This window comes from Lactuca sativa, chromosome 8, assembly GCF_002870075.4.
Source record: "Lactuca sativa cultivar Salinas chromosome 8, Lsat_Salinas_v11, whole genome shotgun sequence".
NCBI classification, from domain to species: Eukaryota; Viridiplantae; Streptophyta; class Magnoliopsida; order Asterales; family Asteraceae; genus Lactuca; species Lactuca sativa.
In genome coordinates this window covers 2,402,060-2,428,169 of record NC_056630.2, presented here as the reverse complement: position 1 = coordinate 2,428,169, position 26,110 = coordinate 2,402,060, and the positions used below count along the sequence as shown (strand labels likewise).

Below are 26,110 nucleotides of genomic sequence, written 5' to 3'. Positions count from 1 at the left end.
CTTGGACATCAAAGAATCCTTCACATCATTCACAGTGATCATTGTCATACCATGCAACATGGTATCAAATAAATTCTCATAAGAGTTCGGCAGTGAACATAAGAGGGTAATATTTGATCTTCATCTTCAATCTTTACATTCACACCTTGTAGGTCCAAGATGATCCTATTGAAGTTGTGCAGATGACCATTCACTTGGGTGCTTTCTAACATCCTAAGAGTATACAAACATTGCTTCTGGTATAGCATGTTCTGTTGGATTAGTGTCTAAGTTCATAACTATTTTGGTATGTACTTGACCCGATGGTGCATGGTCCTTTTGGGTTGCCTTCACCAAAGCAACTTGATAGGATGAATAATGGAGAGAAAGGATTAAATATGATTTATTAATATATTATGAGAATAATATATTAAAGGAGAAATCATATTGTTTAATTAATATTAGTCAAGAATTAATAAGAATTAAGTTTGTGACTAAAAGACATTAATTAAACTAAAGGGACTAGAACTGTCAATTGTATGATAGTTGAATATTGAGCTAATGGACTCCATATTAAAGGGGTGGACGAATTCTATGGGAAACCCGTTAGAAATCGTTCCAAGGCCTTTAAGGAAGGAGCCCATGGGTTGCTTAGGGCTTAAGCATCCAAATTAGGGTTTCCTTGTTAGATAACCCTAATAGCCTCACTATTTAAGGAACCCTTATGCCCAAAAACGTGGACAAGCTTCCTTCTAGGGTTTCCACATGTTTTGGGCAGTCTCCTTCTCTTTTCCTCTTCATCCTCTTGCTCTTGGTGTTTGTGAACCATTAGAGGAGTGACATTTGTGACTCTAAGCTTTCTAAAGTCATTACAAGGAGAATTATGATTGTTATTGCTACATAACAATCAAGGTAATATCTTAAACCCATTCTTATGTTAATATGATTACTTGTATGCTAGAATTAGGGTTTATAGTCTTGGATAACTTGCATGTACAATAGAGAAACCTAGATCCAAGCATTAGGGTTTGTATGAGCACATAGGATGTTCTTATAGCTAAAACCCATCATGTTCGTCAGAGAATTGTTCTGATACTTCTCACACAATTTCTCCCAAAGCCCATCAGTACTCATTTGATCCACGACCTCTCTTGGTACTTTATCTGTAAAACTCAAAAGAATAGTGCTATTTCAAGAATATCCACCTTATTTTTAGCCGTCATGTCCTTTGGTAGTTTCACTTCTACTTCTAGTGTCGCTGCACATCCTTATTGAACCAAAAAAGCCTTCATCTTCACCTTTACATTAGGGGTGAGCAAAAACTGAACCGCAAACCCAAAAAAACGAAAAAAACGCATAAACCGAAACCGAAAAACAGAAACCGAATTGAAAACCGATGGTGCGGTTTTTAGTTTTGCAAAAACCGAAAATACTCGGTGCGGTGCGGTTTCTAGTCTCGCAAAAACCGCAAAAAACCGAACCGCACCGCATATATATATATCTATATATATATATATATATATATATATATATATATATATATATATATATATATATATATATATATATATAAAGTGTTGATATTTGTAAGAACCAAAAACTCATGACAATTAAAATTTCTATAAATATAAATATCTATCTTATGTATAGGAGGATGATTGTATATTTTTAACATTTTAATATGAAGAGTACTAGTGATATAGTATCATTTTTATAAATACATTAATTGATATTATCGTATGTACTTGTGAAACAAATATTATATTAAATTCGTATTATATTGAAACATTAGAAACATGTTGGATGAGTGGTTATGTAATTTGATTTCAATCCAAGAGGTGGTGCTATCAGTTTATCTCCAATAAATGATTAACACTCCTCATCTTAGTCAAAGTAACTCGCTGAGTTACTTGAGTTTTAGTAAAAAGGCAAAACGAAAAAAAAATAAAAAATAAAAAATAAACTAACAAAAAACCGCAAAAAAAAAAAAACGAACGGCAAAAACCGCAATAAAAACCGAACCGCATAAAAACCAAACGGTGCGGTTTCTAAATTTCAAAAAACCGAAGTTGCGGTTTTCGGTTCGGTTTTGGCCAAAAACCGCACCGAACCGCACCATGCTCACCCCTACTTTACATAGTGAAATCATTTGAACCATTAAACTTCTCCAAATCGAACTTGTGAGATGCCATCTTATATAAATAGAACACCGACCGCAACTCAAATACCACTTGTTAATGAAAACATGCGATACTTGTCAAGATTCAAAACAAATCTGATGCCACTTGTCCTTTCTGATGACCCTTGTTAGGAAGTAACACAGATAACAATCAAAACTAAAAGCACACAAAGACAAAATATTTACGTGGTTCAGTCAAGGTGACCTACGTTCATGGGCAGAAAGAGATTATTCTTTATTTAAGAGTTCTCAAACAGAGATTACAGGTACAATTCATCAGAAATTCATACTACTCATTAAGGATACAAGATACATGAAACAAGATCAATGAATCTGCATGCATCCCTATTTATACTTGATGGAATAGACCTAAAACCGTAATGGGCCAAGCCCATTGGGCCATAGGCCCATGAAAGGTGTCAACCAATCACAATCCGCAATGTAACATCCTCTAGATAGGGGTGAGCAAACCCAAACCAAGAAACCGAAGCAAAACCGATCGTTGGGGTTTTAATTTTTTAAAAACTGAAAAATCGGTTTCGGTTTAAGTTTTTACCTAGAAAACCAACCCATCCAACCCGAGAAATCGACTCATACTTGATTGTGTTTTGGTTGTAATAGACTATTTTGGACTTTGGTTGCAACTTGTAATAAACTATTTGTTGTAAGACTCATGTTTTTTGAAGTATTTAACTTAACTTTGGTGTTTTTTGAAGTATTTAACTTGCTACTTCATTTATAGAAAATGGGTAAAAACCCAAAACCCATGGGTTTAAACCCATAACCCGTGGGTGTATGGGTTGAACCCAAGAAACGAAAAACTACCCAAACCGACCTCAGAACCTGAGAAATCGAACCGACTAAAAACCGATCCTATTGGGTTATGAAAACCAGAAACCGACCATTTATGGGTTGGATTGTGTTTGAGTCCAAAACCGACCCAAACCGATCCATGCACAACCATACTTCTAGAACATTCTTCCATGTCATACAACCCATGAGCATCAACAACACACATGATGGAGCACCTTGTGCCGTAGTGGAGCATATGATGTACAAGTGGCGCATCATGAACACTAATGGACCAACATTCATCATAGTGGCACAACATGGTGTAATCCTTTAGCAACACCAACTTCTGAGCACAATTGAATGATCTTGAGCATCATAAAAGACTTAATAACATACTTGGATCATCAAGGATACCATGGCTCATCAAGGAACCAAAATGGCCCTTCTTGCACCATGATGACACAACATGTGCAAGGATGGCACAACATGCTTCAAGTGCGGTGCAAGAACTTATAGGTTGGACCAACATCACCATATTGGCACAACAACAACATACATGGCGTAACAACGTCATGCTTAGTGCAACAACATACTCCATGGCGCAACAAGAGTACCTTATGGCGCAAGAGAGGTACCTCATGGTGCAGGAGGGAGTAGTTTGGCGCAAGGAGTGCCCTTGGCGCAATAGAATCCTTCTTGGCCCAACCCATCAACAAATGGTGCAACAATGTCCCCTTTTTGCTTTATGTCACTCCCAGTGCTCCAAACCTCTTCCAGTTGCTCCAAACCCTCTTCTATATGATCCATTCCTTTAGAATTTGATACGTTCCTTTGTCAGATGATCAATTTCATTCTCAGATGATTCGTTCCTTTGTCATATGCTCCACGAACCCCAAGTGCTCTATTGAGTTCTAAGTGCTCCAAATGCTCCATAGGCATGATCTAAATGCTCCAAATGCTCGATTCACATTTAACATGTCAGGAAAGGGTGAGGGGGCGGGTAGGTTTATTCATTATTATATTGACCCATTAGTCACATGAACTCTTAGTCACTAAATTGTGTTCTTGGTTTGTAATTAAGCAATTAACAATATAACGAAATTAGTTTAAGGTTTTTTGGTTTTGGGATCTGAATTATGTTATTGGAGTGTGAGTTTGTTCTTGCTATTTTGACCTCAAAAGACCCCATACATGGAGGAAGCTTGATTTGTGTCAACTGACCTAAATGGTGAATATGTTGCTATGTTCACAAATGTTGGTGTTGATGAATGTGTGTTGCCTTGTTCTCAGATTAAGAGAGCAAGAGAGGAAGATAATGATGTTGAGGGGTGGTGAAGGGATGGTCTCATGTTGGAGTCGCTGCTAGTCTCGACGGCTACCCGTGAAGTATGAGGGTGATGAAGTTGGCTTGAGATTTAGGGTGGTTGCATAAGATAAATAATAGAGGGGGAGGGGGGGAGTCGATCAGGTGAATAGGAAATGTGAAAATTGTGATCTTTATTGGGACGGGGAGGGATTAAGGGGCGGATAAGTTTATTAATTATTACATTTTAAGAAAAATGAAACTAAATAAAAAATAAACTAAAAAGGAAAAATATGTCATTTCATGGGGCTCACGGACATCTATGTAAGTTTAGAAAAACAGTTTGTTTGAAGAAATTAAACCATTTATGTAATTTTGTATGATTGTTTATGGTTTTCTTTATTTAATTACATAACATTACCTATTATTCATTATGTGATGGTATTTCCACACGTACAATGTAAATTATCCCATATAAGGTAAAACTACAGTATTTCTTTAGCAACTTTCTTTTTGTTATACAAAAGTTATCGATGAAAAGAACCCAAACTTTGGAATAAGAAGTATAGACATCGTAAGTCTTTCGTCATATTATTATAGGATATGGATACAATTATTGTCATTTTTTGTTTTTTTTGTTATTATTGTTAAAATAAAGTTGTTATACAAATGAACAATCAACCCATATTTAAATGTAAATGTATATTGTACCATAACCCATATTTAAATGTAAATATATATTGTACCATTGTATCCTATATTTTTACCGAGCCCAAAAATACGTCCTTTTGCCGTTCCGAAGTCCAAAACGACTTGTCATTTTCTTAGACCTGCCACTCCCATAAGTAGTAGGAGACGGGTATGTCGCTTGGTTTTCGCTGAAGAAAAGCAAAAGAAAACTGCTTCAAGAAACGGTTTCTTCTACAAATCGCAGTTCTATCGAGCTTTATTGTCCTAGTTGGAGCTTGAATCAATATTGCTTGCGCTCTGAGGGAACGAAAAACAGTATTCAGAAGATCATTTGAGGTACATAAATGTTGTACGGTGATCAACTTTAGGTTAATACCCTTCTACGTTGATCATTCTATTAGATCTGTACTATGTCGTGTTTGACGGTGTATGTTTACTCGGATTTGCATCGATCTCTACGTTTATGGGGTCATTTCACTTTTATCACTTTCCATTGTAGGATTTTTGGGGTTTTAGGGTTTTCGCTTTGGAAGTTAGGGTTTCTGACTGGAATTTGGCACTTTTGGTCGATCGTTCCTTTCATTTTAAGTTGCTATAGTCGTGATTTTCAGTTTCGAGAGTCATTTCCTTTTAGTATTATGTACTATACTCTCTCTCTCTTTTTTTTTTTTTTTTTTTTTTTTTTGTACGTTTTGACTTGTCTGTGTGTTTTACTGAACTTTTTGGTACGGGATTCACTTAATCTTCTGCTTGACTGGGCGGGTTATCGAGTATAAAAGCGTTACGAAATGTTTTATCATCCTCTTTTGTTCTAGATTCTGTGAAAATCATACAACTGTTGGTGTGGATCACTGCTCATGTAATGCATGTCTTTTTTTTTTCAACTGGTTATGCGCATGCTTTTGATCTTGTGTGTTTTATTACTTCAGTAAGAGTTTTTTTCGTTGATTCTCTTTTGGGGTTTGTTTACCGTACTGACAGTGATGTTTGTTCTTTTAGTTGTCATCATGGTGAGGAAGAGGAGAACTGAACAACCCAGCGCAGGAGAGAGTTCTGAGCCTCAGGTAGCCAGTGCTGGACGAGGCACTGTTGCTCAACGTCCTCCACCACAGCAGCAGCAACCACAACAGCCACAACCACAACCACAAGGTGGCTATCAAGGAAGAGGGCGAGGTGGCCAAGGAGCACAGGGTGGACAACCACAAGGAGGAAGGGGGTGGGGTCCAAGGGGAGGAGGGTCCACTGTTGGTGGACCACAACGTGGTGGCATGACTCCCCAACAGTATCCTACCGGACCAGTTCAGCAGAGTCCAAGAGGAACTGCACCATTTCAAGGTGGTGGAGGCGATGTTCATGGTGGTTCTGGTTCTGGACCTTCTAAGGCACCAACTCCCGAGCTGCACCAAGCAACACAGGTCCCCCAGCAAGCAGAGTCTTCTGTGGGGTCATCAAGTAATCAGCCTGTGGATGAGGCAGCAGCTCAGCTTAAACAGCTGTCTGTGCAGCAGCAGCAGCAGCAAGAGGTGGCTGTTCAGGCTGCACCTGCTTCCAGCAAGTCAATGAGGTTTCCTTTACGTCCTGGAAAAGGTAGCTCTGGAACAAGGTGCATTGTTAAGGCCAACCACTTTTTTGCTGAACTGCCTGACAAGGATTTACACCAGTATGATGTTACTATCACACCTGAAGTGACATCCCGTGGTGTGAATCGGGCTGTGATGGCACAGTTGGTGAAACTGTACAAAGACTCTCATCTTGGGAAGCGCCTACCTGCTTATGATGGAAGAAAGAGTCTTTATACTGCAGGCCCTCTTCCTTTTATCTCTAAAGATTTCAAAATCACTCTGCTTGATGAAGATGATGGATCAGGCAGTGCCAGAAGAGAGAGGGACTTCAAGGTTGCAATCAAGTTGGCTTCACGTGCCGACTTGCATCACTTAGACATGTTTTTACAAGGAAGGCAGGCTGATGCTCCACAAGAAGCTCTTCAGGTGCTAGATATTGTTCTTCGTGAGCTGCCTACTAATCGGTAAGTATTCAAACCATCTTTTATGGTGGACTTACTACTTACTACATACTACATACTGATTGTTCATGTTGGATCTTATCCTTTTGTAGGTACACACCAGTGGGTCGATCATTCTATCACCCTGCTCTTGGTCGAAGGCAACCATTGGGTGAAGGGCTTGAAAGTTGGCGTGGTTTCTACCAGAGTATACGCCCTACTCAGATGGGGCTGTCCCTCAATATCGGTAGGTTTGTTTTTTTGCCATTATCTCATTAATTTTTTTCCGCTCAAGTCAACTTTTCATTTGACATTTTTTGTTAATGTTGCCCTGCAGACATGTCCTCGACTGCCTTCATTGAGCCACTTCCTGTGATTGACTTTGTCACTCAGCTCCTGAACAGGGATGTTTCAGCAAGACCATTATCTGACTCTGACCGGGTGAAGGTTAGATTCTTCACCCAGATGACATCAATGCACTTCCAAGTTCTAACAAATGGGTGTATGCTAAACGATATTTCTCGTTTGTTATTCCTAAATAAATAGATAAAAAAAGCACTAAGAGGAGTCAAGGTGGAAGTAACGCACCGAGGAAATATGCGCAGGAAGTATCGTATATCTGGTTTAACATCTCAAGCAACACGGGAGCTTAAGTAAGAACTGATATCTGGTCTGCAATGTTTTTTTTTTTATTTTTTTTTGTTAATTGATTATATTCTATGCTGTGGCTGAATTCAGTTTTCTTTTTAAAACATCAGTTTTCCAGTGGATGAGAGAGGTACAATGAAATCTGTGGTGGAATACTTCCGTGAGACATATGGATTTGTGATCCAACACATTCAGTGGCCATGCCTGCAAGTTGGAAACACTCAGAGACCCAACTATTTGCCTATGGAGGTTGGTTAGACTATTAGTTTTTATGTTTTTTTTTGTTCTTGTTTATGAGATGCAGACTAATGTTTTGAATGAATGGATTAATCATCAGGTGTGCAAGATTGTAGAGGGTCAGAGGTATTCAAAGAGGCTAAATGAGAGACAAATTACTGCCTTACTTAAAGTGACATGTCAGCGCCCTCATGAGAGAGAGGAGGATATCCTAAAGGTTCTGCTGTAAACATTTACTTTGCATGCATAAGCATATTTATCCCTTTTACATGTCTCATGCTGCTAATGCAGACGGTCGCTCACAATGCTTATGACAAGGATCCATACGCCCAGGAATTTGGGATAAAAATTAGTCGGAATCTTGCCTCTGTTGAAGCTAGGATTTTGCCACCTCCTTGGGTACCTAAATCATCTATTATTAGATACACATATACCTTCCTTTGTGTAACTAACTGCTCTTTTTTTGCTTTTGTAGCTCAAGTACCATGACACAGGCCGTGAAAAGGACTGTCTGCCTCAAGTAGGTCAATGGAATATGATGAACAAGGTAACTCACCCTGATTTATGTCATTACATGTATACTTTTCGTATCTCACATAAACATGCGCTTCAAAATATTTTGCAGAAAATGGTTAATGGAGGAAGAGTCGCAAGCTGGATCTGCATAAATTTTGCCCGCAATGTGCAAGATAATACTGCCCGTGGTTTCTGTCATGAGCTTGCCCAAATGTGTAATATTTCTGGCATGGTATGCTATGCGAAGCGAAGAAAACACCCACTCATCCATAAATTGATCGTCAATTGTCTTTTTTTTTTTTTTAATAAAAAAAATGAACTTATTAATTTTATAAAATGCAGGCATTCAATCCTGAACCTGTGCTTCCAGCATTTAGTGGGCGTCCTGATCAGGTGGAGAGAGTGCTGAAGGCTCGTTTCCATGATGCCATGACTAAGCTTCAACCTCAGAAAAGGGAGCTTGATCTGCTCATTGTCATTCTGCCAGACAACAATGGATCCCTCTATGGTATCAAGTTTTCACTTCCATTGTATCATATCATAACTTTTGATTTTGGTTGTTGTTGATAAAAGATTATGTTTATTGTTTAAACTTTAATGTAGGTGACCTGAAACGAATCTGTGAGACTGATCTTGGCGTTGTTTCTCAGTGCTGTCTGACTAAACATGTTTTTAAGATGAGCAAACAGTACCTTGCAAACGTGGCTTTGAAGATTAACGTGAAGGTTGGAGGAAGGAACACGGTCCTTCTGGATGCAATTTCAAGGCGGATACCTAATGTCAGCGATGTACCAACTATCATCTTTGGTGCTGATGTCACCCATCCACACCCCGGGGAAGATTCAAGCCCCTCTATTGCAGCTGTATGCTAAAAATATATATATTTTTAATGTGTTTGTTTGTAAGAAAGTAAAAGTGAAAGAGTTGTTGATAATGAATAATGATGTTATAGGTTGTTGCCTCTCAAGACTGGCCTGAGATAACAAAGTATGCTGGGTTGGTTTGTGCACAAGCCCACCGTCAAGAACTGATCCAGGATCTGTACAAGGAGTGGCATGACCCACAAAGAGGCAAAATGTCTGGTGGCATGGTCAAGTATGAATGATTCTGGTGATTTGATAAAGGATTAGTTTTACTTGCAGACAGTTTATTGATTGATGTTTGTTATGCAATGCAATGAAAAAACAGGGAACTGCTGATATCTTTCCGCAGAGCAACTGGGCAGAAGCCAAAGCGGATTATTTTTTACAGGTATTTATCTGATCCTGTATGTATGTTTTCGATTGAGTGTTGATGTTTATGATTTGGATATAGGGATGGAGTGAGCGAGGGGCAGTTCTATCAAGTTTTACTTTATGAGCTTGATGCGATTCGAAAGGTGAGGTGATGGAATATAACGGTTTAACTTTTAGAAAAATGGAAATAAAATAAACAAGGTTGGGTCGACAGGCATGTGCATCGTTGGAGCCAGATTATCAGCCTCCAGTGACATTTGTGGTGGTTCAAAAACGTCATCACACGCGATTGTTTGCTAACAACCATCGTGACCGCAATGCTACCGACAGGAGTGGGAATATACTGCCAGGTTTATTTTGGTTTTGGATTTGGATTTGGATTAGGTAATTAATTTATATTTACTGATGTAAGTGAAAATGTATGTATGTATGTGCTCTGCAGGCACCGTTGTCGACTCCAAGATATGTCATCCAACCGAGTTTGATTTCTATCTATGCAGCCATGCTGGGATTCAAGTATGTGTTTGTGTTTAAATTGAGATCTGAGTTCCATAAATAACATATCATTTGGGTGGTGTTACTAAAACAGGGGACAAGCCGTCCGGCCCATTACCATGTGCTGTGGGATGAGAACAAGTTCGCAGCTGATGCTTTGCAATCACTCACAAACAATCTCTGTTACACGTATGTGTCATTTATGTTCTTTTGTTGAATTAAGTAAAGATTGGTTTTGAATTATGTTTTGTTTGGACAGGTATGCAAGGTGCACTCGTTCTGTGTCCATTGGTAAGTTAAGTTCTCTAATCTATAAAATGCAATAATGTTTGACTGATTTTTTGATGCAACAAAACAAAACAAAACACAGTGCCACCTGCATACTATGCTCATCTGGCTGCCTTCCGTGCACGGTTCTATATGGAGCCAGACACATCTGACAGTGGCTCCATGACAAGCGGCCGTGGTGCAGGGACAAGGAGCACCCGTGTGCCAGGGGCAAATGTTGCTGCGGTCAGACCCCTACCTGCTCTCAAGGAGAATGTCAAGCGGGTTATGTTCTACTGCTAGAATACCCTACCCTACCCTTCCATTTCATGTATGTTTTTGTGTCTACTACTACTACTACTACCTTTGTGCTGGATAAATTACAACACACTATGTGTGTAGGTGTTTGTGTTTCTTCCCGACCTTTCAATTAAAATACTTTGGTTTGCTATATTATATTTATGGTGCCGTCTTTGTTGATATTTATTTTTGGCTATTACCTTTCTGTTTCGATTTTCAAATGGATAGCATCATCATATACTTACTACTACTTCTGTTATAGCATGATGCCCTTTTGTTCCTGTTATGTTATTCGATTTGACTTGTTAAATATCAAGTTTGGCTAAATCATATACATTGTGCTTTGGTTTGATTGTAGCGGAGAAAATATTCTGTCTTATTTGTTGCTCGATTCTTGCGACTAAATCAATATGTTGCTTTGTGGCCAAATTACCTGTGAAAATATATTGGCAAAAGTAATAGACGAGTATTGTTTAAATGTTTTGAACAAAGTATTTAGGGATATTAATTGATGATCAATAGTCGGTTGAGCAATTAACCCACAAAATAATGTTATATAATGACTTTGCGGGAAGGCATGCCTAACTCTCGTCAAAAGGTGTCCATGCTGTGCTGTAATATATGCCCAACTCATAATAATACTATTAACATATAAATATTGCAAGTAGAAAATGAGAAGTTGAGTAATGTAATCAATATAAATATCTGGTTTGGTTAAAACAGCATTTTATTTATTTATTTTTTTGTCAAATGAGTGAATGACCATGTCGTCCAAAACAAAACATTTCGGACTAAATTATGGAATACGTGACCTATGTCATTTTGAAGTTATGTTTTTGTTTTATATTAATTTTAGTTGATAGTTGGTCATTTGTAGTATGATTATTTATGTGCATTTTATGTGTTTATATGTTTAATTATAGTTTAGTGGCATTTTCTAACTTCATGTAATTATTAATGAAAAGAATTCATATTTTTCAAATGAAACAAAAAATGTATTGCAAAATCAAATAACTTTGTAATTCTATGAAACAACAAATCTAGTACAAAAACTAATATTAAAAAAAACCCAAATGTGTTCAATGATAATATAACGTGTGTAAACGGACCCTTATTTTTATCATGTATCCATGCAATGTGTGCAAATCTCCTTCGATATGACTTGGCTTAAGTCTTGGTGCAACCTTCTGTACTTACTAAATGACTATTGGTCAATCTCTTTAGGAACCAACATGAAAAAACTTCACAATCTCTTTTAGCGTTAGACTGTTATCGTATGTATATGTCCTTTATAAGGGTGAGTGTGAAACTCTAAAAAGAGGATTACATCAATAGGTTTGGTACCCTAATTATTGATAATCATTAGGAGTTTGTGGATACATGCTTACTTATCGATAAACCAAGAGAATAACCAAAGTAACCACCGTATATATTGAGAGTATATATTGAGAGTGAACGTCAGTATATTAATGTGGATGTGTAACTACACAAAAGGTTGAAAATAACCAAGGTTGTAAAAAAACGTTTGGCTATAGCCCAACGGTCGACTGAGTTAAATGATTAATTGGTTCAGATAGGGAGATAGGGATTAACTGGGACCATAAATTATTAATAAAATTATTTAAGAATTTAATATATCTTAAGAAAATAAGTATTTGAAAATTTAAAAATTTGAAATTGTTGGTATAATATTTGAATATTTGAAAATTTAGAATTTTGATGTAGAATTTGACAATTTGAAAATTTGAAAATTTTTAATTTTTTCTGCCGACTCTAAGTTTGACTGATATTGACCAATTTTCACGAAACATTTTTATTCACAATCGGTTGAATGATGTCAAACGATTAACCAATCATCATGTCATAACAGTAGAAATAACTAATCATCAAATAACAATTTTTATAGGCGACTATTACTCCGATAATGTAATTGAATCACATGTATATCGTACCACACTCAGACCAAGCTAGGTATTGAGATCCATCAGTCATGTCACACAAATCATGTAAAACGGTATTAAAAGTTGTCGATATAAATGTCCAACAAACATGATCCAACCTTCACTTTAGAAGCAAGGAAATCCCGAACATGATGTTTTGTTTGACAACTACTTTGCAGAATATACAAAAACAATTGATCCCCTTTACATCAACAAGTATATCTAACCACTTACATGCAAGGGAGATAGTCTTGCATGGAGGTTGTTTCTTGATTTTAGCAAGAATATACGCCAACAATGACATGTGTGCAAGACATTGTAAGAGAAGTATAAAAAATGAGGCCATGTTGGAAAAAAAGAATTTAGTTATAATTCCAGGTTGGTTTTGACATTTCAAAGCAAATAATTCTATACATTTTGGATTTGTTCTTCATATTCTGGACATGCTCTTTGTGTTTCGGAATTATCTAAGGCATATGTTAGTGTTAATGTAACTAGTTTTCTAATATTTTAGGTATATACTAATATCAAATAACTGACTAACTAAGGCACCTCTTGTTAATTAATACAACATTTTGGAACTGTTTTTTGGGTTTCCGGACAATATCTATGCATTTCGGACTAACGCTTTTGCAGTTATAATTAAAAATTTAAAAAGTACACGTAAAAGTGTGAAGAACTTACGCTTACCTGCAAAACCTCAAACTCACCAGAATCAGATGTAATTTCTTTTTTGTCTACTAAGTCCAAAATATAAAGATATTCTGGCATGCATTCCAGGATGTCTTATGTACTACCCATTAAGTTCGGAACCCGATACAGAATAAGCTAGGCTGGATAACTCCACTCTGGAATGGTCCACTTACATCAACAAGTATATCTAACCACTTAAATGGTGGTAATTTTATTCAAAATTCCTTAAACATTTGGTTAGATTACTCAATTTCTCAAAAGATATTATATTTATAATATAAACCTTCAACTAAATTAACTACATATATATCTGTAAACTTAAACTTTAAGGACTGAGTGAAAGTTCTGATGACCATTTCCAAAATTGGTGTTATATGGTTCATTTACACCAAAATGGTATGGTATAACAAGTGATGTTGGATTTGAGCAATTTATTTGTGTAAAAATGAGATTTGGTGTTGTGTTGTTAATAAATTGGTTGTGAATGGATGGGTTTGTATAAGGATACCAGAATAATGAGCGGAGTCATGGCTGTGAGTTTCCTTGGTAAGCATAGAGCCATTTACCGGCGGTGGCTAGGCAAGGCAAGGAGTATTTATGAAATGTAATAAGTTGTTTGATATCTTTCTTTGTATATAAACTGATTCGTTGAATGACTGTGGACATGCGTTGTGATCTTATTACGAGGATTGATATATGAAGTTGAGTTATTGATGATAAAAATAAAATAAAAGTAGCCTAACAATATTCTACAAGAACAAAAGGCCAAGAAGACGGAAGGAGTTATATCAAGTAAACAGCAGGTAGGATGATATACACACAACACATGTTGAAAAACTCGAGTACAAGACATGATATTTACGGATGAAAGAAAAACTATTTATTTACAATCAAGTTTGAGTGGGTATAGAATGACGTATTATCATCGTCATCATCATCATCATGATCATGAGCATAAAGATGTTGATGATGCCTTTGTTGATCCCATCTAATGACTTCAGTAATATATGAGATTCCTCCTTGAACAGATCCACGCTCCCTACCAACACTCTGCCATACAAAAAGCTTCCTGCCAGTTATACCCGCATACACCTCCTTAAACTTCATACCCACATAATAATAAGCCTGGTTTGCCAATGACACGGTTGAAGTTTTCACCACCCCCGCCCCAAAATCACTAAACCACTCGCAAACACTCAACGGGGTCCGCCCGATTTTCTCCTCGAAGATGTCGTATTTGTTCAAAATAAGCACAAACGGAATGTCTGCAAAACAAGCTTGTTTTGCGAGCCTCTCAAACAAGTCTCGGTTTGCTAGCATCTTGTTTTCCGTGATGATGACATCATCATTGTCTTTGTGGGCCCACACCTGGTCGTAGTCGCTTAACGCCACACAAAATATAACCAACCGTGCGTCTTCAAACATGTCTAGCCATTTGCAACCATCATGCAGTTTCATGCCAAGTAGCTGAAACCTATCACCAAACACAGATCAAAACAAACTTTATATATTTTATCTAATAATAATAATAATAATTCCAGAAAAGAAACTTAGCTTACCTGATTAAAGGAGATTGACCATTTTCATCATCAGATGTAGACATGGGGCTGTGATCACGAAACGAGAAGTCCAGACACGAAAGGCCATTGGTTGGGGTTACTCCTTGAGCATATAAAATGTCCTTCTCTGATGGTTCATAATCGTTGCTTGATAATTCAATTGTCTGCATATTATTTTTATTAACTAACTGACTAATAAATAGATATAGATAAGAAACAACACCGACCTGATCAAGAAAATATTTGGCGACATCTGGAAGAAAATTCAGCTCATCTCTTCGCTTGTAAGTTTCCTGAATAGCAGGATCCTTCCATATCTCATCAACCAATGGAGCATACTCCCGTGTTGCAGCCGGAAAGTAATTCTCAAAATCACCCATTGCCATTATATCCAGTAGCCAATCAGAGAAATGTTTGAATTTTGGTTTAAACGAATAAACACTTGTCCCGCTTTTCGGATCATCTTCCTCTTCAAAACGCTCTCGCCCTTCAAGCAACACACTAAGGTATCTATATGTGTTGCTTTGTATCATAAGCTTAACATGCTGCAACTCCTCAACACTCAACTTGTCTCCATATAAAAACCTCACCTGCAAGTCACCAACATCAATACAAATATCACATATGGATTATTATTATTAGTTGTTATTTGCTCGATTGATAATGATACCTGCTTGAAGATGGTACTTGTCCCTGATCCTTCCAACCCAAAGAGCATAAGCTTGTCAACTCTTGTTGAATGCTCCAAATTCTGAGTAACAGACCGTCTTAACTTCAAACCATGACAAGCTTCATGGGGCACAGGCAAACAGAACAATGAAGAAATGAACCGAGTAGACGCCTACCTACCAATAAAACATCCCTCAGATAATTATCATTATCATTTATCATATATTATTTATTGATTCAAACCTTTCCCCATATGTTTCCTTTGATATTGTTTTGACCCTCTTCCTCATACGACCCATCATCATAAAGCCAGAAATGTGTTCCCTGTGGGCATTGTACCTTGGCTAGCTGAAACGCATATCAAAATTTCAGTTCATAAAACTGACTGCATGTAATGTATACACTATACACCTACAGACTACAAAGTGTATTTACCTTTAGTACCCTGAGTTCAACTTTTGTGATTTCACGGCCATTCATATAAACCTGTGTGTTTCCATTGCTTGCATCCATCTGAAGCTTACCACCCACATTCAATTTTGAACTTACAATCCTATCAGGCTTTTCCCCCTCCTAAAAAAATTCGTTACAAAATTTCAATCACAAAACAAACAAACAAGAAACTTTAAGCAATTTGCTTACCTGCCCCCAAAGTCCAGAATCCTTATCATACCAATACTTGCCTGGTTTTAACTTCAGTGGAGGAACAGGGCAACCCAAAAGCTCACACAAATCCTCCTGCCGTAACTGTCTTCCATTCACAACAAGTTGCTCCGGACGAAGCTGATTAGCAAAGCACTCTTTTTCAGCCAACATTATCTGTCTCACCTCCAGAGGACTACAAATTTTAGACAACATTCTTGAGCACTTCCCTAGCCTCTGTCTTCTTGATTCATCGATAGGTTGCCCGATACAACCTACACATTTTCGTCCTTCAGGCATTGATCCCATTGCCTTGAGCAAACAGTTACTACAATACCTCGCATCGCAAACAATGCATCCTTCTTTTTCTTTCAATCTATTCCCGTTTCCACACCTGCTACATATATTCTTCTTTTGATTCTTCTTTCCACCAGTTTCCACGACAGGAGAAGCCGTAACACTTGTAGATGAATCATTATTATTATCTTCTTCTTCTTCTTCTTCTTCTTCTTCTTCTTCTTCTTCTTCTTCTTCTTGGGTGGTATCGAAACTCACTACATTAGAAATTTCATCTTCTCCGGTTTCGGAAGCCGGTGTAACGAGAGACACAGCCAAATTAGTAGCAGCACTAGTGTATTTGTGGTGAATTTTTGGGGGTTTAGTAAAATTTGAATTTTTAATGATGGGTATAGGGCTGGTGGTGGTGGCGGTTCTGGAAAGGGAGTGGTGGTTAATGTTATTGTTGTGTGGGTGGGTGGGGGGTTGGTATTCGACGGAAATTGAATAATCGAGTTGATCTTCGTCGGGTAAGGGGGCTCCGGCCGGCAACATCTTACGAAGGAGATCTTCCCAATGTTGCTTAGAAGTTTGTTCATTGATGGCGTAATCATCATCCGTCATTGTTGGCAAGAGATTAGTGAGTGGTGAGGTTGATTGATGAAAAGAAATCCAGTCGACAGACACAGCGAGATGGTGGGGGCGGATTTGGAGAGGTGGTCGGCACTCGGCAGCCAAGAATACAAGTTCAAGAATGGATGTGTTGTTACGCATCCAAACAAACGTCAGATTCACATCTGTTACCGTTTTTCCTTCACATTTTGTTTATTTACTAGAATAAATTACATAAATGGTACTTCTGGTTCTCAAAAAATCACATTCCAATCTTTTTAAGGATTTTTTTTAATACGGACGGTCCTTTAGGCTATTGGGTGTGGACAACGGTGTTCCATATTATTACATGAAGTGAGTGTGGTGTTCCTCATGTTATAACATGGTGTTAAAATGAGAAATATACAAATAAAAAGAGGAAAAATGATTTGATTGGGTGTTATCTCCTGTTTCCGTTACCACATCCTAATAACATAACATTTAATAACACCAAGTTGGGGTGGTGTTTCACTGTGTTTTAGATAATAACATGAGTAGGCGTTGCCGCCGTTGCCTACTCCTAGTAGTCTTATAATTCAAAATAAATATATGATTCGTGTTTATGAGTAACATTGTTAGTTAACAAATGTTAAATGCTTGTGAAATAACAAAAATATCATTTTTTTTGTTTTTATATGTAAATTTTTTATATTAAGAAAAGAGAAATAACATTATAACGATGACCTCTCTTTCTCTCTCTCCCTCTCTCTCTCTCACACACACACACACACACACACACACACATATATATATATATATATATATATATATATATATATATATATATATGATTCAAACAAGGATTATATAAGTCTTCATATTCTCCAATGTGCTTGAAAGCTTCCACAACCACCACTAATAAATAAAGCTTGAAAGTTTTGGTTCATGAACTCTTCGTTTCCGCCATAAATAAAGCTTCAAAGCTTCGATTGTAGGTGTGTTCATTGAAATCGGGAAATGTAAAAACAAAGATTTAGAATCAATCCATAATGCAACAACGGGATGGATAAAACGAAGCTTCAATTATGGGTGCATTCATCGGAAATCTTGAAACCTTTGATAGTGGTTGTACTCCCGAGATCTCCTCATTTCTAGGTATCTTAATTCTAAATCATCTCTTGGTTTTACATGTGCACAACGATCCTTTCAAGATTTTACATCTACAAATCGATCATTTCAAGATTTTACATTGTGTGTGTACTCTCGGAGATTCCCTCATTTATAGGTTTTACATTTGAATCATTTATGAGTTTTTCATAGAAAACATGTTTAGTAATCCTTTAAGATTTAATTCCAAGAAAAGGATGAGGGAAGAAGGCAATTTGTCTTTTTAAGTTCAAAGTCATCATCATACCCATTATCCGCTCTTCCTCTCAACTATTTCTTTCTTTGGTGAATTTGACATATTATTCTCCTAATTTTGTCATTTATGAGTGAATTTACAATTTTTAGTGATGATAATGGAACAATTTTGTATTTTCAAGTCTTATGTAGGTCTTGGTAGTTTGTAATTTGTGTTTATTTGGTTTTTTTCTTGAACCATATTTTTGGCGATGATGATTACCAATTTTGATTGTGTGATTTTCTCTGAACATATGACAATGTAGAAGCCAAATGGATGATTGAGTTTTTGTGAAAAATCAAGATAAGATTGATAATTTGTTGCCGATGATGACCAGATGGGTAAGTCCCATTTTATTGTGTTGGTTATAAAACATTTAAAAGAAAAGGAAAACTAATTATTGAGGGTATTTTGGTCATTTCATAAATAGTTAATCCTTATTAATTAACAGTGTTAGTCATAAAAACCAATTGTATTTGATTTCAAACTATAAAGGACTACCATGCTAAAAAAACCTTAAAGGGATTTATAACGTGATTTTTGTCAACTATAAGGACCATTTATGTAAATTTGTCTATTTTATACTATATATTTTTCTTTTAATTTATAGAGTGGGACCTTAATAGACTTTTGTTCTTATTATATCAAGGACAACCCTACATGGCTCGTTAAATATATGAAACTGTGCATCGTCAACTATTTTCTAGTATTAAAAAGTAAAAGGATAACAAATGATTATGTTCCAATGGATCTGCTAAAAAAAGGTCGTTGTTTTACGCAACATCTTAATTTTATTATACACACCATTCTAATGGGTTTTTAGTTACACCATAATTTAGTCTTTTGACTAATTTTGATGGAAGCTGTTTGATGACTCTTTCGCTTATTATTTTTATTTTTTTTATTGTTTTTTTTAACCATCATATCATCATACTATATTATAAAAAAATATATTTTTTTTCATCATATCAAATTAAAACTCCCAACTCTTCATATTTCCACATAATATACTTAATATATTAACTTAAATATGGTATTAAGGGGATGTTTGACTTAGCTTTTTAAAGGCCAAAAGTCATTTTTTAAAAAGTTGCAAAAAATCAGGTTTTCTGACTTTTCCAAAAAGTTGATTTTCCTTTTATCAAAAATCCAAAAGTAGGTTTTAAAATTGTTTTGCCAAACATCTTTTGGCTTCTATCGTTTTCTAAAAGATCTTTTGGCTTCTCAAAAGCTAAACCAAACACCCCCTAATTATAAACATTGTCATAAATGAAAGTCTTCTTTAATTATCAAGATATACTTAATTTGTTAACTCCAATAAAATGTTAAATGCATAACACACCCAAAAAATGTCACCTCATATGCCATGTCAAAATAATGTTATAACATCAAATTGAAGAAATTAACAACTTGTTATAACATCTTTAGCTTTCTATGTCACCATTTCTTTTTTTATTTTATTTTTTTCAGTTTTTTTCTTTTTTTCAATTTATTTATTTTTTATTGTTTTTTTAATATATATTTTTAAACCACATTGGATTAATAAAAAACGAAACATGCGGTTTAATTAACTCCTAGATTAACCATAATATTAAAAACTTAAAAAAAAAACTGTCCTAAAAAAAATCAAGTGCTCAAGTTGCACATCAACCTTTTATTGAACGATTAAATTGTGTTGGCCGAACTTTGATTTCATTTTCGCCAACTTTTATGCCCTTCTATCAATTTCGTCTGTGTGACGCTAAACACGTTTCACTTTGTTGCGTTCGATCGGTGGGGGAGGGGGATCTCTTTGATGTTGTCGGGGATATCATCCGTGTCTGTGTTGAGGTAATCATGTATCGTAAAACGTCAAACGAACTAGAATTGCGAGACCTCTTTCATTGTGCCTCCCCCGATGTTATCGTCTAATTCCATTTTCGATTTAGCCTAACAATCTCCCACTTCAAACTAGATAATTAACAAATGCAAATAAACTTTTATTTATTATTGTATAAAAAGTTAAAGTAAAATAGTTTGAATTAATGTATATATTTGATGAAAACCAACAAACTTTGGTCGCAAAATTATCATAAACATTGTAATTAAGGGCAAAAGAAATTAACACATAAAATGGATGAAAATAAACTTTGATTTTAAATGAAAATTTTCAAAAGTTTCATTTTACTTTTTTCAGTTAAATAAATAAAAAATTGGATATAATTATTTTTCTCATGAAATAAATAATACTATATTAAATAATGTTTAATAAAATTTCGCATAAAAAATATAAAACATTTAACAACGACTATTTTTATATTTCAAGCAACAATTCTTTATCTACCACAAAAAGTATAATGTTTGTCATTTTCTTGTATTTTTTTCATGCGATGTGGTTAAAGTTTTAAAAGACACAACATCAAAAGTAGAATCCATTCATAAAAATACCATAATATTTGTATCATAAAATAGAGATTGTTGGTGCACTTGATTGACACTATATTCAAATTTCTTATGTTTTAATAACGACGACTAATATACTCGATGTTATATCTAATTTGCATTATTTTTCTAACAAATATCCCAAAGCATGCAACACAAATATTGTAATGTGTCCCACAAAAATTCCAATGTAATATATCATATGATGTGTTCTCAAAGCAATTGAACACCGATTTTCGTTGAATAAACTTCCTACATATTCCATGTATGTTTAATATTTATGTAACGTCCCATTTCTGGTATGTAATTTAAATAAAATATTTTTCTTTCTTAAGAGGTACTCAACGAGTCAGTAGCCCGACTCGTCGAGTAGAGACGAGATTTGTACACGTATTTAGTTGGCGACTCGACGAGTCCATATTCCGAACTCGGTGAGTCCGCTTGTCTGGAAGAAACCCTAAATCTCAGGGTTTGTACCCTATTTAAACCTCATTATAGCCTCCCACCCCAGCCTCCAGTACCTTTAGAGCATTTCTCTATAAAAACCCTAGTCCCCATTGTTGAGCTTGAGTGTTTTGTGATAGCTTGGGAATTTTAGAAGAGAAGGATGGAAAGAAGATCAATAGAAGAGAAAGGAGATCCAAGAACTAGCTTCCATCTGCTTCATATTATGGTAATAAAGTTATTACCTTGTTTATTCTTCCATTAAACCCTCTTTTTATGCTTGATTATGTCTCTTTTGGAGCTTTATATGATTCAAACTCGATATTTGAGCTCTCCTTAGGATGGAGACCATAGATCTGAATGTTATTGAGCTCTAGGAACTCTATGTAGCTACCTTTATGCAGATATAGCCTTGTTCCAAACCCTAAGTGCTTAGTGTTGGATGATTTTCGTGTTTTAGCCCCATTCTCGTGTGCATGCACGTAAAGTTGGAAACTTTACGTGCAAAACCAACCCTAGAAGCCCAGATCTATGAATTGGATGCACTGTAGCTGTCTAAAATCGATTGTATAGTAATGGCATGCAGGAGACTCGGCGAGTCCATATTCCGGACTCGGCGAGTCCAAGGCAATCTTCTTGTCTCAAGAGCAGACTCGACGAGTTGTTTATACAACTCGGCGAGTCACAGGCTGGACGTGCTCATATGATGAAGAAGAACTTGACGAGTTGTTCATACAACTCGGCAAGTCGGATGAAGTTAGATTGGACGTTAGTATGGAAGAAGAACTCGTCGAGTTGTTACCAAACTCGACGAGTTGAGGCGAGTAGAGGATTAGAAAAGGTGTTAGGGACTCGGCGAGTTGGCGACCCAACTCGGCGAGTCCGGTCAACTGAAAGTTGACTTTGACCAGGGTTAAAAGAGTCATTTTACCTTGAGAACAGTTATCAGTATCTGATTTAGTGTCTATGGGATTTGTAGCCGGGGAGTTCCGGAGCAACAGTCAGCCAGTTTCCGATTAAGCATCTCAGCAGCCAACGTTACCAGGTGAGTTTCCTTTCCAGTATGAACGGGTCTATGGCCACAATGTCGGCCCGTTTAGTTAGCATTAGTTTTGGGCTTCGGTTCGATGCAATAGTTTAGTGTGCTTGAAGTCTTTGTGATTCAAGCATGTCTTTGTGTTATGTGTTCCAGACTTCGGTCCAATGCAATATGCAGTATATGTGTTTATGCTAGTAGTTATGATTATGCTATGCTATGTTCAGTCAGTTTCCGGACTTCGGTCTGATGCAGATTTCCGGACTTCGGTCCGATGCAGTGGGCAAGGCCCAATATGTGTGTATATGTTTGTATGGTATGTGGTAGTTTGGGGGAGCTCGTTAAGCTTCGTGCTTACAGTTTTAGTTTTGGTTTCAGGTACTTCCGCTAGCAAGGGGAAGAGCTTGTGGTGATGGCATGGCACACACCACAGTTTTATCCTAGGAGTTTGTTGAGATGTTTGATATGATAGTGACCTTAGTCTGATTTGATACTTTTACTATGACGTTTTAAGACATACGATTCATTGTTTTATTGTATGACATTTGATATTGTGGGTTTTAGTAATATTAAAACAAAAATTTTCGGGTTGCATTTTTAGGATGTTTCAATTTCAAATTTAAAAGACATTTACGGATTTCCATTGAATAAACTTCCTACATATTCCATGTATGTTTAATATTTCAAATTTAAAAGACATTTGTCCTAAATAATGTTTAATATTTCAAATTTGAGAAAAACATTTACAGATTAGTCCCATAATCTCAAGATGCACAATTAAACAGGATTTTATAGTTATATAAAAGTTTTATAGTCATTTCAAATGACATGTTCTTATGAAGTAAATAAAATAAACTATGTTTGGTTCTTATAATGCTCATCGACATATATTTAATTTAATAATATAAACACGTATCAAGATAATAGTTGAGGATTAGAAAACGTAACGACCAAAATCATGTTATACTAAAAGTAATAGAACACGATATAAAAGTCTCACACCCAGATTTAGGGGTGGAAATTTATGACACGGCACAACAAAAATACACGACACGAAACGAAATTGGGACGAAACTGAAATTTGAATTCGTGTTCGTGTCAACTGTAAAAAACATGATGTCGTGTCGTGTCGTTTTCGTGTTCAGAATTTGACACGAAATTGACACGATTTAGCAGTTTCTTTATCGTGTTCGTCGTGTTTTTTGTGTTTGTCGTGTCACACCCCCGAACCAGACGGCGAAAACGTCTGAGGGCTCGTGTGACTTAAATTAAATATCATCACAATGAATATACATGAATCATAACATAAACATCACCATGCATCAATATATTACAACTGACATTGTTCACATCAAGTACATTGTTTTAACATTACAATCCATACATAAATTGTTTGATAGTTTTCAAAAGCAAAACACACTAACATACTTGGTACTTATTCTTCAGCTTACCTGTTACCTAAGAATACAAGTTATTTTGAAAAATGGTCAACATATGGAATGTTGGTGAGTTCATAAGCAGGTTTGATATGAAAATGTTTTGTGTAGTTTGAACGAAAACAACCCAGAAAATCCGATATTTTCTGAAAAGACCATTGTTTATAAAAAGGTGTGAAGATCCGTAAATATATGCATGATGATTTCAAACACATGTATAATTGAAAAACTTTGTATTAACCATACAAGTGAAAATGTTGAACTTCCCCGGAAAACCCGATGTTTTCCAAAATAAAAATATCATATAACGATTTGAATGGTTATCCCATCACGTGAATGATTTTTGAATTACCTTGATTACTTGATTTATATTGGATTTATTTATGTGAGTTGTTATAACCATGCATGATAATGACTAGTTCGTCTGTCTTGGCACTCTGGTGAACGTCAGAATTGATCTTAAGATTTTGTCACCCTAGACTGGCCGAGTCTAACTGTAGCGAACATCTGAGGCGTGGGGGAGTCACCCCCGTATAGATCTATACACAAACTCTCGCTCTCCCTCCACGAGACGTTGATTATAACTACAAACTACGACCGACACATGTTGGTGTCACCCGTTATTACTCACTAAATCCCAATTGACTTGATTACTATTGATTATCGACCTGTATTTGTTTACTTAGACCTTACTAGCAGTACTAATGGGCCACTAAGGCCCAATAGCACTTAAAAGCCATTGAGGGTCCCTTAAATATGGAATTGGGTCGTAGGAGGCCCAATAACATTTATTACTATTCCTTGGGCCCAAAATCATGTTAATGGGTCACAAAGGACCAACAAGCATGATTGGACTTTCAAGCCCAAGGTTTGGATTGTTTACTTGTTTTTAGGAATTGTATAATTGTTGGAAGGTTTGATTGGACGATTGTTATTTTGGATTGGCACGAGGCCGCTCGGTTGTTGTTAACGATTCTTGGAATTATACATATATTCATCTTCAAGAGTTGTAGTTTTGTATTTTTGACTCAAATATCTTGATAGTAAAAGAATTGATTCAAAAGTTGGTTTGACCCATTTCAGCCCTTCTTTAATAAAGATGACAATTTTAGTCCTTTTTATATAAAAAAAGACATTTTAAGTCCTTAAATCATTTTCTTGACACATTTGACCTATAGACTTACTCAATTGATATTTTTAGCCCAAAATTTATTCTTTGACAGGTTCAGCCCTTCCAGAAAAGTGCTTTTCGATTAAAGCCCAAACTTTTGCAACTTTTACAAATTTGGCCCAAAATCCAAAAACTTTACATTTTTTTATACTTTTTAGTAAAGAAACGCATTTTAACCCTTGAAATAATTTTATTTACCTTTTTATCCCTTGTTTTGAGGAAATTTTCATTTTAGCCCTTTGAAAATCAGATTTTTTGCAACTTTGGGCTTAATGGGCCGAAAAGCCCAAAAATTGGTCCATTGAGCTATTATTTACATTTCAAGTCCTTTGAAGAGCATAATTTTCACAAAAACATTTATTTTAACTGTTTTGACTCTTTTGACCCTCAAGAAATCCGTGAATGGCAACTTTTCACCAAACTTTTGTTTATTTGACAATTTAAGCCCCATAATTTGTTTTATGTTACAATATGTCTATTTTAAATCTTAGAGGGTATTTTTCTTGACTTGTTTAGTGTGGTATACCTTAGATCATGTTTGTTTTCCTTCTTATGTCATAGATATCGAGATTTCTTCTCTTTTTGTTGCATATTTACCACATGAACACTTACAATCACACATACATGCATAAAATCATACATAACACACACATATACATAGATCTACACATTTTATTTGTATTCTCCCCCATAAAACTTGTAAAAACCGAAAAAAGAGGGGTATAAACTCACCTTGAGTTTGTGGGTTTGGTTTTGAAGAAGAATGGAAGAAGTTTTCGGCCTAACAAGCTTCTTTAGAAGTCCTTGAGCTTAGATTGCTTCTGAGGAGTATGATCATGAAGTTGAATGAATTAAAAGATGATTTTTGATGAGGTATAGAAGTTAAACTTTGGATTTAAGTAAGAACTTACCAATACTTGTAACTTGAAGTGATTTTTGAATTAAAAACTCCTTGGAATGCTTCTAATTCTCGAAAATTTGGATGAAAAGGAGAAGAGAGTTCTTATGTGTTTGAGAGAGATTTTTGAGTGTGTGTGTGTGTGTTTTTTTTTTCCTTGGTGTTCTCGGCCGAAGAAGAAAAGAGAGGGAGAAGAGAGATATAAGGATGTGATGGATGCATGGGAACATGAGATGGTTGCATGGAAGACCAAAATATAATAAGGAGGTTGCTAACCCTCTTTATTTCA

At 36.0% G+C, this 26,110-nt stretch overlaps 2 protein-coding genes across 2 annotated transcripts; one reads left to right on the top strand and one right to left on the bottom strand.

The window, feature by feature from the left end:
• Positions 1-5,084: 5,084 nt before the first annotated feature.
• On the top strand, positions 5,085-10,799 carry LOC111920944 (protein argonaute 1). The gene is made up of 20 exons (XM_023916508.3): positions 5,085-5,279; positions 5,943-6,969; positions 7,059-7,192; positions 7,283-7,392; positions 7,492-7,598; positions 7,704-7,842; positions 7,931-8,047; positions 8,122-8,229; positions 8,306-8,377; positions 8,456-8,578; positions 8,689-8,854; positions 8,950-9,209; positions 9,299-9,441; positions 9,535-9,597; positions 9,661-9,724; positions 9,796-9,931; positions 10,024-10,097; positions 10,171-10,265; positions 10,336-10,367; positions 10,447-10,799. Exons 2-20 carry the CDS (start codon positions 5,951-5,953, stop codon positions 10,644-10,646), a joined length of 3,162 nt encoding a protein of 1,053 aa, XP_023772276.1. The 5' UTR covers positions 5,085-5,279; positions 5,943-5,950; the 3' UTR covers positions 10,647-10,799.
• A 3,240-nt stretch (positions 10,800-14,039) lies between these two features.
• Positions 14,040-17,211, bottom strand: LOC111920943 (extra-large guanine nucleotide-binding protein 3). Its single transcript, XM_023916507.2, has 7 exons — positions 16,147-17,211; positions 15,940-16,077; positions 15,748-15,852; positions 15,506-15,676; positions 15,063-15,425; positions 14,836-14,999; positions 14,040-14,750 (listed from the first exon to the last, which is right to left on the bottom strand). Exons 1-7 carry the CDS (start codon positions 17,194-17,196, stop codon positions 14,153-14,155), a joined length of 2,589 nt encoding a protein of 862 aa, XP_023772275.1. The 5' UTR covers positions 17,197-17,211; the 3' UTR covers positions 14,040-14,152.
• Positions 17,212-26,110: the final 8,899 nt, after the last annotated feature.

Coding starts and splice junctions, on each gene's coding strand:
- LOC111920943 (XM_023916507.2), bottom strand. CDS start 17,196: ATGCGTAACAACACATCCATTCTTGAACTTGTATTCTTGGCTGCCGAG. Junction 15,853..15,939: donor TTGAACTCAGGGTACTAAAG/GTAAATACACTT, acceptor TATGCGTTTCAG/CTAGCCAAGGTACAATGCCC. Junction 15,426..15,505: donor CAAGTACCATCTTCAAGCAG/GTATCATTATCA, acceptor GGTGACTTGCAG/GTGAGGTTTTTATATGGAGA.
- LOC111920944 (XM_023916508.3), top strand. CDS start 5,951: ATGGTGAGGAAGAGGAGAACTGAACAACCCAGCGCAGGAGAGAGTTCT. Junction 8,378..8,455: donor AATGGAATATGATGAACAAG/GTAACTCACCCT, acceptor AATATTTTGCAG/AAAATGGTTAATGGAGGAAG. Junction 8,855..8,949: donor CAACAATGGATCCCTCTATG/GTATCAAGTTTT, acceptor ACTTTAATGTAG/GTGACCTGAAACGAATCTGT.